Source organism: Catharus ustulatus, chromosome 1 (genome assembly GCF_009819885.2).
Source record: "Catharus ustulatus isolate bCatUst1 chromosome 1, bCatUst1.pri.v2, whole genome shotgun sequence".
NCBI classification, from domain to species: domain Eukaryota; kingdom Metazoa; phylum Chordata; class Aves; order Passeriformes; family Turdidae; genus Catharus; species Catharus ustulatus.
Genome location: NC_046221.1, coordinates 5,381,525 through 5,394,230, shown reverse-complemented (window position 1 = coordinate 5,394,230; position 12,706 = coordinate 5,381,525). Strand labels below are relative to the sequence as shown.

Genomic DNA, 12,706 nt, shown 5'->3' with positions numbered 1-12,706 from the left:
CTCATGCAGGAATTGCCCTTCCCTGTTGAGGTGTCCCAAATATCCACTCTCATTTTTCCTGTCATGTTTGTGATCTCCAGCCAATTCAGCAGTTGAGATAGCCCAGGTATCACACACAGCACCACTGAGTCAGAGGGAACGCTTCTTTGGGAGTTACACTGAGCCTCATCTGCACTTCCAGCTCAGAAGTGATGTTCTGTAAACAGCACATTTAGCTTGCAGATCACCAGTGCAGCTCTTCACAGCCTGGGTTCCTCTTGGAGGAAAAGGAAAGTAGTTAAGTAACCCTGTACCGTACACTGGAGAAAGTGTTTCAGTTTGGTTTAGTGATTGGTACTGAATAAACAAAAATAATGATAAGCCACTTCAGTGATTTCATTCCTGAGAGTACCTAAACATTGTGCTGTTGGTGTCACAATTCATGACCAGATGAAGTGGTCAGCTCTTTCAGGCTGGAAAGACCCTCTTGAGGTATCTCTGCTCAGGAAAGAGGTAATTTTTTGCTACTGAGAAACCTTAAGTGATGCCATGGAGCACCCTGAGAAGCCCATCAGTTAAGCTGGGCTGATCTTTCTAAGACAGCATCTCTGCATTGTCAAAAGCCAAATGATGTGTCAACCAGCAGAAGTCACTGCTATCATCCAGCATCTGCACTGATACTCATAGCAGTTCTCTCATTCCTGTGGCCCTGGGCAGTTCACAGCCATAACTGGGATAACTAAAGCATTCAGAAAAAATTTTATACTTAGGAGCTGGTACTTGGGACAAGTGTGTCCAGCTCCGGTGTGTCAGGGCTGACTCAAAGCTGTGAACAAACCAGATCACAAAGCAAGAAATTATAAGTGTTGTATATGTTGACCTTGCTAGTCAGTGCTAAAATGAAATTATGCTCATGCTGAAATCTTTCTCTGGGTTAGTTAGTGTGTTGAATTGTTATGTTAAAATCTGGGGAGGATGGGTTGATTTGCTCTTTTATTAAAATAAAACATGGATTACCTGGCAAACTTCCTCAAGGAGATGGAGGGATCCGGAGACCTGGCTGAGGTTTGGATTCGTAACTCAACGAGGTGGAAAATGCATGGCCAGACAAGCAGCAGGGACAGCAAGGACCATTGTGCAGGAGGAATGTAAATCACATTTGTCTGCAGTGACATGTGAACGCCAGGCTTTGTGTCAGTGGGTTGAGGTTGGAGCTGCAGCTTGCTCAGGCATGGGCACGCCGTGGCTCTGCAGAGGCCATTTCCACCCTCACCTGATTCTCTGTGTGCACTCTAGGTCCAGTGGATGAATACATGCTGCCTTTTGAAGAAGAAATAGGTCAGCACCCATCCCTTGAGGACCTGCAAGAAGTGGTGGTTCACAAGAAGATGCGCCCCGTGTTCAAGGATCACTGGCTAAAACATCCCGTACGTCCCTCCTGGTTAACAGTGGGAAATATTTTCCTGTGTGATGGGAGTGAGGAATGTGGTTATGCATTCCCAGTGTTAGACAGAGTCAGCTCTGGGGAATGAGGGGTTGCTCAACACCTTTGTGCTCCATTTTCTTTTTATCTCTTGTTTTTAGAGACTAAACAAGCTGAATAATCAGCTATTGCTGAATGTGGAGCGTGTGGGGCTGCAGTAGGACTCCTTTAATATGGTGAAAGAATGGAAAAAAAAGTCCTTTCATTAAGAAAATGATCCATACCATTGGAGACACACTCCACAAACTAGATACCATGCAAGAATTGGAGCAGTTTATAGAGGAAAAATTAATTAGATGTGAAAGCAAGCAGACAATGAAGCAAAATGCAGTGTGTGTTTCCCAGAGGTGGTTCATTTCAGGCTCATGTTTTTAATAAAAGAGCTGATTTTTCTTAGATAGGGAAGATGAGAGATGACATCTCACTGGGCTTCACTAAGAAGTCAAATGCCTCTATTTTGCCCAAACTGCTGCAGATTTGGTTAGTCTCAGGTGTACTAACTCATTTCCCAGAAGTTAGAGAGCTGTGGATTGTAAAAAAGATGAGTTTTCCACTTCAAATGAGGGTTCAAATAAGAGTTGCATTCTTCAAGCACTGTTGAATTCAGGTTGGTTGGGGATATCAAAGAGAAGTGATTGCAAACAAAGCAAATGGTTTCATAGTAACTGATACAGTGCTGCCAGCTCTCACAGTTTCATCATGGGAATCTTAATACTTGTTGTCTTTTAAAGCTTCAACAGCTGAATCTTGGGATTTATTTTGATATTTAAAAAAGCACTTTTGGGGCTGAATGCGACCAAGCCTTAGAAAGCAGATGCTTAAAAAACCACACGAAAACACGTATTTAAAGTGATTTTTGAAGCTTATCTCATGGTAATTGGCATACTGTGGAAGAAATACGTGTAGGGCTTTTTTAGAGCATTGCCTGTGTTGAATGGACCTCTCCACCCTCTGACAAGGTGATGCCCATGATGCCTTAAAGATATAGAAATGAAACAACACAATTTCGAGACAATGTTAGTATAGGAGGTAGAATAAAAACTGGTCTTTAATTGGAGGCCTCCAGGGGCAGATATGGAAAAATGCCCACCCAAGATAGGGTGAATACAGCTTTATAAGTTTAGCAGATTAGCATAATTGACAAGAATCCCCAGTTAGAAACACAGTTGATGAGGTAATTCCACCTCTTGGTTTAACCTCTTTGGTGATATCTGTACTTTGTTTATGAGAAAGTGTCTTGGGAGTAGCTCATCCTTGGCTCCCAGGAAAACACAAGATAGGATAGGAACCTTTGGAATGTGTTTTGTCTTTCTGCCCATCATGGCAGGAAAATTCCCGGAGCTAGCTAGGAACTCTGTAACCACACAACAACATGAATATATATGAAGGAAACACAAAAGCAGAAATGGTTGTGGCGTGCCCCAGCGCAGGTGACGTTGCTGAAGGCGGTTTCTCCCCGTTGCTGTCCGCAGGGCCTGGCGCAGCTCTGCGTGACCATCGAAGAGTGCTGGGACCACGACGCGGAGGCGCGGCTCTCGGCGGGCTGCGTCGAGGAGCGCATCGCGCAGATCCGCAAATCCGTCAACGGCACTACCTCGGACTGCCTCGTCTCCATCGTGACGTCCGTCACCAACGTGGACTTGCCACCCAAAGAGTCTAGTATCTGAGTCCTGGGTCCTGGTTCACTTTTGTCTTTCCAGACTCAGCGGATTTAAAACAAACAAACAAACAAACGGAAAAACAACGAGGAAAAAAGAGTTTAAAAAAAAAAAAAAGTACAAAAAAACAAAATCACAAAAATTCAACAAACCCATGAATGCAGCTGCTATTTTATCTTGACTTTTTATTATTATTGTTATTATTATTATTATTATTTTTTTGGATTGGATCAATTTTACCAGCACATTGCTCTACTGTATTAAAAAAAAAATGGACATTTCAGCAAGCATTCAGGTGCCGACTAATGAATGCAGAAAAGGTGCAGGTACCTCAGAACCTCAACAAACTCACTTCAGTTGTTTTTATTTTACTCAGTTTTCTGGGTTTCTCTTTATCAGTCTGTCTTCTGAGCGGAGCATCTGTGACGTAAAGCTTATGTGACATAAAGGAAAACCACCTACCACCTTCGAAAACGCAATGCTGCAAACTGTGGAGGAAACTTAAGACTGTTATGTAAAGAATACACCTTCCTCAAAAGCATTTTTCCCCATTTTGGTTTTGGGTTCAGTTTCTTTTTTATTTTTTTTAATTTTTTTTTTTTTTTTTGGAAGTGAGCTTCAGAAAAAAACAGCAGATGTGTCTTTTACGGATCTAACGGGTGTCATTGTAACATGGGAAAAAAAAAAGTAACTGGGCAGAGAATGTTAATTCTTGATGGTATAATTGAAGGGGGGAGCATAGAATAGGGGTGGGGAGAGTGACGTTGGACTTGGCAGCATTTGGGGAAACATCATTTGCTATGGAGCTACTTCTCAGGTAACCATTAGAGGAGGGGAAGGACATTTCTAGGCAGAATATTTACGCCTGCAGGTATGGAGAAAGCAAAGTCAAAGAAGTGGCTGGAAGACAGGCACTTGATTCTTCCTCCAGAGTCTGGGTTTGGGCAGTAAAGGAACAAAGCAGGACTACAATTTCAATTTTTCAATTCCAGGTAGTAGTAGGAAGGATGCTTTTAAGCACTGTCATTAGGACAGGTGGGGAAGTGTGATTTCAGAAGCACTTTGGTAAAATACTGGAAGATGAGAAAATTTTTGCATCGTGTTTTAAGTGTGAGTCAGTTGAGAAAATTTGGCCTTGGGTTATTATCTCTCAGCCCAAGCTAATGGTGCAGATGGTGAAAAGAGGAAAAAGGTAAAAATTGGGTATATAATTTTTTTTTTCTTTATTAATTTGGGACTGGGAGAGTGAATGGTGTCAGCTGGCTCCTGAGAAGCCTGAGAGCTGCCTGGTTGCAGGGAGCTGAGGCAGCTCAGCAGCAGCAGAGATTCCCAAGCACCTCTCCCACTGGTTCCTTTGACTCTGCTTTCTCCTTACTCTGTGATGAAACTCTTTTGTCTTAAAGTGGTGCATATTCAAAAATACCGTTACTCTTATTATGCCATAAACTCGCTCTAGTCAATGAATGTTCCTAATGCTGCTGATTCAACATTGAAATATTTTTTTAATTTGCAAAACATGCAATGTTTAAAAAAAGAAAAAACTTTAAAAAAAAAACCAACAACCAAACACAAAACATACACACACACACACACGTTACGTGGCTTCCGAGGTTTAAACTGAAAAAAAAAAATTAAAAACTTCATGACCACAGACCACCTCAAACCAGAAATACCTCAGAATTTTCTACTTGTATGAGTTTTATTATATATTTTGTTAGTTGTGTTGTCTTGTAGTAAGTATATTTTAATGTAAGTTGGCTTTTATGACAAGGGAGTTTTAAAAAAATTAAAAAAAGAAAAAAAGTTCCAAAATCTTTTAGGAAGTGCTACCATTTTTTTTGTTGTTTTGTTTAATAAAGCACCATTGTAAATAACTGTATACAGTTGTAGAATAACTGCCTATATAAGGTACCTGGGCATTATTCACTCTTATTTGTGAAGGCTGTTTCCATTCTGGTTCTTTTTTTGTTTTGTTTTTTTTTGGTCTGTTTTAGTGAAAGGACAGTACATCTTTTTTTTTCTTTTTCTTTTCTTTTCTTTTTTAAAGCTTTTTATTTCTTTTTTTTTTTTCCTTTGAATATAACATGAATTCTGTGTCTTGCTAGACTTTGCATAACAAAGTTATGTCCATTGGATGGCCAGATCTTCTAAATTTTTCTTTGTGTTAAGCCAAAATGCAGTCCTAATCTAATCACCCTGTAATGTAAAAAGTCTGTATTATATATAAATGAATTGGACTTCTCTCCACTGCCAAATTACCAGTGTGCACCCTTGCACAGATATAATTTATTAAGCAAACAAAACTGCTAATTGGAGAAAATAGTTAAAAAATTGAAATATATTTCTTGAAAAGTATAGCTTTAAAACCTAGAGGTCACAAATGAGGACATGGTCCTTTATCTTGAAGAGACATTAAGAGAATTGCCTTAATTTGTCTATCTGAATAAAGTCTTAACCTATTCTTTCAAGTTACTGAATGTATATTGCATAGTAGTATGTACACACATGTAACTGTGTTTCCGTGTGTAGGTTTGAAAGTTTCTGTTTCTTGATGTGCTTCTGTTGAGAAAACCTTGACAAAACCAGACAGAATGAAATCATTTTGACCCAGCCAATGTCCCTGGTGGCCATTGGCACCTTTGGGCCTGATGCTGCAACATACCTATGCTTAGCATTGAGGGTGTAGGTAGCTCTTCTGGTGTCATGACATTAGGCACTCACTTAATGTTAAGTGTGGTTGTAAATGTTTGCAGGATCGGTATTTTTCATGTTGAATACATTTCTGCACTGAGATTTATATGAACATGTGACTATGTTTTAGAAGTGAAGTGATGTAAGGGTTGGGGTGGAGCGTAGAGCAGTTAAGACTGAGTGAATACTTGTTTTGAGGTGGGCTAACTCCCTTTTCCCTGGGAATGGGAGCCAGCTCCTATTGCTGCAGAAAGAAAAAAGCTGTACTGTCTTTTAACTGTTAATATCTGTTTGCTCTTCTGGATTTTTTCCTTCAGCACTACTTATTACAGCTAAAACAGGCTCATTACAGCAGTTGCTTTTTTATCCTGATTTCTTTAAGAAGCTTTAAAGTATTTATTGAAAGTGCCATATTATTTTAATAGCCTATTAAATGGTGTCTGAAATCTTCTCTTTTGAGAAAGCATAAACACAAATTCTCACATGTAGCTTATCTTACTGCGGGGAACTGCACGACCGTACAAACCTTGACTGAATGTTGATTGTAAAATGTTACATCTGCCTGGTGTAATGGTTCCTTATAGATCATCTTGTCAGCAGGATTCAGAAACTGGTTTGAAAAAGAATTTCCAAATTGGGTGTGTGCTGGATAACAAGTTTTATATGTATGTAGGTACGTGTGTCTTGCTATTGCAGCATAGAAGGAAATCCTGAACTTTTAATTTGTACCAATTTGGTTAAAGCTGTTTTTTAAACTGGTATTTATTTATTTTATTAACAAAGACAAGCTCTGATTAACTTGTTGGTCTTTCAACAGTTGAGCTGTCAAGCAAGTGGTTTCCTCACCTCTAATTCATTTGAACTCTCATTGACAACATGATTTTGGTTCTGTTTGGTACTGCAGAGGCTTTTTCCAAGTCAGGAATTGGGCACATCCATAGGTGTAGCTGTCAGAAGCAACTGCAGCTCTTTTCCTCTTTACACTCCCTTGAATATGATGGTGACAACACCTCTTACCCTACTTCCCAAACACTAAATTTTACTTCCCATTCAGACTTAGAGGGAGCAGCTCTTCAAAAATTTAGCTGAAGAATTTTATTGGTCACCTCTCTCTCTCATATGGAAGTTCTCAGGTGAATATTAATACTGAATATCCTGAGTAAAAATTCTTCTTCACTTTAGGAGCCAGGATTCCCCATCTCTCTGGTGGAACTCCATTTTATGAATTTATTGCACTGGCTGGGCAACCTGGTTTCCTAGGTGCAGAAAATTTGAGTTCACATTTTTAAAATGGAAATACCACAGGAATTAAAACTGAGGTGTTATTCTGAGATGGCAGAGCTGTGATTTGCTGATGAAATTGCAAGGCTGGAAATTGTTTATGGCTTGTATTGAAATACAAGTGCATATTCTAAGAGATGGCTATAAATCAGCCTAACCATCAGTTAAGTAGTACCTATTCATTATGGTTAAGGATTTTAGCTGGTCCTGATCATTAAAAAATCACTATTTAAGACAAAAGAAACCCACTTTTATTCTGCCTTTTCTTCAGCTGAAATTCTTTTAAGAAAAACCAATGCTAGACAGTTACACCTATGGAAGTACCGAGGTCTTTGTTTTGAAGAGAAGGTCTGTGAGTGCCCCCCCAGTAACTCCCCTGCGTTTTCTTTGGCTCTCCTGACTCCCTGCTGTTCCCACTTGAAGTCAGTGGTTTCAGTGGAAGCAGATAAATACCCAGGCTGGCTGGGTCAGGCCTGGCCATTGGGAATCCTGATCCCCCTTAGCACCACAGCACTGAAAGCAGAGAACACACATTTCGTTCCTCTTGTACGATCTCCTAGGCAGACTGGCAGAGCTTGCCCTGTTTCCAGGGAAAAGCTCTGGTTTCACTGGGCATGGAAGGAACTCGTACTGCAGAGGAAGGTGCTGGGTGATAAGGTGTGACAGTGCTGTTGGTGCAGTCCTCTTCCAGCCACACTCCGCCTGGGAAGTTGCTAAGCAGGAAGCGTCCAGCAAACTTTTGTCACTTTTACATACAGGATATTGTTTGGTAACATTGTAAATAAAATAGACTATATAATAGAGGAAAATAAGGACATTTTGACTTTTTTACTTTTGGAAAAATATATATATATTTTAGTTACATATACAAACAAAAATTCTACATTGTGTGAGAATTCTTTTATACCACAAATTATTTTTGTAATGTCTAATATGTTTCTGCAGGGAAAGGGGAGAAAGGTCTGTGTATGCACAGCAAATAAATAAAGAAATATATTATAATGTTTAAATTAAGTGTGCACTACATCAAAGTCTAGAGGATAGAACAAGTGTAGCCTGAAAACAGTTTGAGGAGCAAGTTTGGATGTACTTGGACATGCTTTGAGGATGGCACTGAGTATAGGTTTAGGTTATCTTGTATGTCACATCCCTTCTGCTAAAGATGCTTATTGCTTTTCTATGGCCATCTTCAGTTAACCTGGGAGGAGTTTTTTCACGAGTTCATGCGAGCATCCATGTGTGGGCAGTGTGTCCTTGGGCATGTGCTGTGGTGCTGCAGTGAGTTGTGAAGTCAGGTTGTTAATTTATCCAGGCCAAATAGCCGGGCTGATCTCGCTCGCTGCCGTATCCCTTCCTAGCAGCTGTGTCTGCTGCACTGACAATATGATCTGTAAGGAGCTGTTGCCAGTGGAGTCCTGATAAAACCAATTCCTAGAAATTCCTTCTCCCTAAAGTGACACAAGTAATCAGGCTTCACCAGAATATACAGATAAGTGCTCTGTGTTCCCAAAATCAGATTTAATAGTGTGTGTCAGAGGCACTAAAAAAAAGAAGCACTGTCATGTCCAAAGTCCTACTAAGAGAAAGAGCTTCCCAAACCTGTGTAACCATCCAAGGTATTCTACAAGTATTAAAGAAAAAAAAATGGGGAGTGGATGGGAGATTAACCTAATTTTCCATTGGCTTTCAAATTCACTCCAGTCTTTTCAGTCCTCTCAGCCATGATAGCACAGCGTCAGTGGGTGAGAGGCACTGCCAAAAGCTTTACACCAAACAACACACAGCTCTGCCTTGGAGCTGGTTTGACAGTGTGCCTTTTGCAATTAGTGCTCACTAATTTAAGCAGGCTCCTGCAATTACTGTGTTCTGGTGAAGTCCTGACTCTGTGGAAACCAGGGAGAGAATTTCCATCCAATCCTGTGTGACCACGAGTGTGTGTGTGCTCCTGGAACACTTTCTAAGCACACCTGGTCCCTTATTTCTATGGGACTTCCTTTTCCATGACTCGTTTTAGGGTGATGCTCAGTTCCCTGACTGAAGTAGCAGCCTGTGGAATAAGCAGCAATGCTTTTTGTCAGGACACTTCCACAGAAAGAGATCATACTTGTGTTATGTCATCCAGCTGTTCTGAAATGTAATGCTATTCTGTTGTGCCTTTATTTTTCCATGTAAAAGCAACTGCTGTAAGCTTTCTTTCTCTTTTACTAGTTTTTATTTTATTTCTGTCTGAAAAGAACACTTTTCATTGCCCAGCTGTCATTTCTGGATGCAGTCTGTGATCCAGGTATTTCAAGAACCAATTACCTCAAACCTCATGTTAAACAGTGTTGCTATCTGGATTCTCCTTGATACTACAATATTGTAACATACACAAACAGGAACCTTGCTCTATATGGGTGTTTACATATATGTATCATATACATATATACATGTATATGTATGATATTTATATGTAAATGGAAAGTGATCCCCAAGGACTGAAGGAAAAAAAGCAAAACTTATTTTGTATTCCAACATTGGAACCAAAAGGGCTTTTCTGAAGCTCTATAATGGCATTGTGCTGGATAGCTAGAAAGAAAAAGTGTTTTCTGAAAAGTGCTTCCTTTATTAGCCTTTTATTTCAGTATTTTAATGGGGCAGATGATGTGAATAAAACACCACTTCTGCATTTTTGGCCCATTTTGAAGCAGAAACCTCTTAAATCTTTCCAGTTGTTTAAAAAAAGCAAAACAAAAACTCAGTTTATAACATTCCAATAAAGTTGGTATTGCAAAACTCAAAACATGTTCTAGGGAAATTTAATAGCTTCTGTTTTTGTGGCAAGGAAGGCCATACTTCATTCAATTTTCCAGTGTTTTGAGGAACTGAAGTTTAACCAGTAACCATCCTAGTCAATTAAAACCTGATTCAGTAGTCACTGGCATCTCCGCATTGCCACCTCTGTTAAAACACCAAAATAAACACCATAAACCAATGAAAACCAAAAATCCAGCCATGAGGGAGAGGAGGAGATTGGAGCATCTCATAGCTTTGGAAAGTGGACTTAGCAACTTTGTGGATAACAAAAAGTATGTTTGCAAGATCTAGAACCTGTCTGGCTCTTTTCTTTTCCAAATACCTACTCCCAAGAAAAAACTCATAAAATCAGACCTTCAATTATAGCAACTTCTTAATGCTGAAGAGAATTTTGTTCAGGCTATATTTTGGGGGGGGAAATAAAAGTTGGACCATTTTTAAAATTACCATTTTATTTTATGTGTTCCCCTCCCAAATGACTGTTATTTAAAAAAAAAGTATCCATGTAGTTGATACAACATTAGTCTGCATTTTACTTGGACAGCATAGTAGCTTTCCTGTCCAAATACTAATGAATTTACTATTACTAGTAATTCATGTAATTACTGCTAATGAATGGATAGTAATTAATTTACTGTTACTAAGGGAAGAGAACAAAATATTTCCCTTTCCCTATTTTTTTCTTGATTGCCTAATGTTTCTATGGCTATTGATGGTTGATGATTATTATCTTTGGTAAATCAAAGTACTAAAATCTCCCAGGAGGAGATGTTTTGCAATGCTGCTGGCCTTCCAATGGAATAATTATGATGCAAAAATCAATCTCGTAGTGGGTGAGGATTGAAGGAGGTGGTTACTGCAAACTAAGTAACATTTTTGGCCTCAATTCTATGCCATAAGCCCGCACAATGCCATTGTCAATCTGTTCAAACTATCTGCTTATGAATTCTGCATGATCCTCATGATAGAGTTGAAAGCCTGATCTTTCACCTGTTAATATTTTCACATTCGTCCTTAAGTTTGACAACTTTTGTACTGTAAAGTTGACTTAAGTACAGTTTGATGTCAATTCTTGTGGAAAGAGCTTTCTGCATGTAACATTAGATGCATACAGTTAAACAACACAGCATAGTACAAAAACTCACAAGAAAATGTTTTGGCACCAGCAGGAAGAAATCTCACCCTAACCATTTGTCATTTTAAAACCATCCTATTGTAAGTTTTACCAGCTACTTCTAAATTTGTGCTTTATTTAAAGAAATAAAATAAAAATCCTAAGACTTGTCTAGCGTAGTGAAATATGTGTATATCAGTTTTAGGATAAATAGCTAAGTCTTATTACGCTGTGTTACTTAACTTGTATATATAGAGTATACATAAGAGTTTGCAGTAACCTGTTTCTCCAGGATTTCCAGTTGGAATGGATTTAAACTCAAACTATGAGATTAAATGATTTAGAAGATTGCAGAATAAACTGAGTGTAAATTACAGGAAGCTCTATCAGATGGTGAAATAATTTTTAAAGAGTCTTTTGGTCCTTGGCTCAAATTCACTAAGTACTGTTTGTATACCAAGATATGTGAAATGTAAATGTTGTAGGTTATATTTCACTCTTGTAGCTATAAAAATGTAGAACAGAGATAGCTTGTACTACTGAGTTAACAAAAGTTATACTAAAGTATCCTGTTAAAGAAAAAAAGTATAGAGAGTTAAGCTCGTTGCTGTAACCCCTTTTGGATTGAAGTGTGCTGATTCTTTATATATGTACATTTTATATATATATATTCTGTATACATATATAAAATGTATGTATAAAATGGCCTAATGCAGACATCCATTGTATTGCAGTTATGAAATGAAGACATTTTGGAAAGAACATTGTATCATAGTTCATGAATTTGCAGTGGATCTTTGTTCCTTTTTACTGTGGTATTTTAGAAATGAGTCTCAAGTTTGAAATTAGATCTGCCAAGTTGGAGTTTTGCTGCTTCAGCTTTGCACTGGGTGTCTGAATAAACCAGTATGAATGTAGTATCTGCCCTGTGTGAAGCAGCTACACCCCAACAGATAGGAGGAAAAAAACCTAGAAAGAACTATTTCAAGTTTATCTTTTTGTATATGAAAATAAACAGTAAATTACAAATAACTGTTTCCTCGTTGGTGTGACATTAAAACTCATTGTTATTTTATTGTCTTTGGCATCTAGCTGGAGAATTTCCTTCTTCATAGATGAATGTTTTTGGTGTTTCAATGGCATTTCTGCTCTCCAAAATCCCTAAAAAGTCCCTGCAGAGGCATAGCTGAGGCCTGCCTCTACTACCCATCACTTGCAAACAGTTCCAAAGAGAAGTGGGAGTTATCTCAAATTCACAAAATCATAGAATTGTTTGAGTTGGAAGAGACTTTAAAGATCCAGTTCCAACTGCCTTGCTAAGGGACACCTTCCACTAGACCAGGTTACTCTAAGCCCCATCCCAACCTGGCCTTGAACATCACCAAGAGATGGGACATCCAAAACATCTCTGGGCAACCTCTGTCCTTTTATTATTATTATTATTATTATTATTATTATTATTATTATTATTATTAAACTGCCTATTATTTAATTGCCCTTTTGAGTATGTTGCCTCTTGTAGCACTGTGGCAACACTGCTTATCACTCCTAGCAAAAAACTGTTCACACAGGGCAATATGTGCACGTGAAGCTGTATCAAGACAGCCCAGCAGTGTAGCTGCAACTGCCAGAAGCCAAAGGCAGGGGAATTTGACCAGGAAAAAGATTTTTAAAAAGCAAAAAAACAAAACAAAAAAGCCTGAG

General features: G+C 38.7%; 1 protein-coding gene across 1 annotated transcript in view; it reads left to right on the top strand.

Annotated features, from left to right (window-relative positions):
• Window positions 1-12,034, top strand: part of ACVR2B (activin A receptor type 2B) — a 107,677-nt gene extending 95,643 nt beyond the window's left edge. Inside the window, exons 10-11 of the mRNA XM_033065675.1 lie at window positions 1,276-1,406; window positions 2,935-12,034. Coding sequence (XP_032921566.1) covers window positions 1,276-1,406; window positions 2,935-3,129 — 326 coding nt within the window. The 3' untranslated portion in view covers window positions 3,130-12,034. The remainder of the gene's footprint in view (window positions 1-1,275; window positions 1,407-2,934) is intronic.
• Window positions 12,035-12,706: the final 672 nt, after the last annotated feature.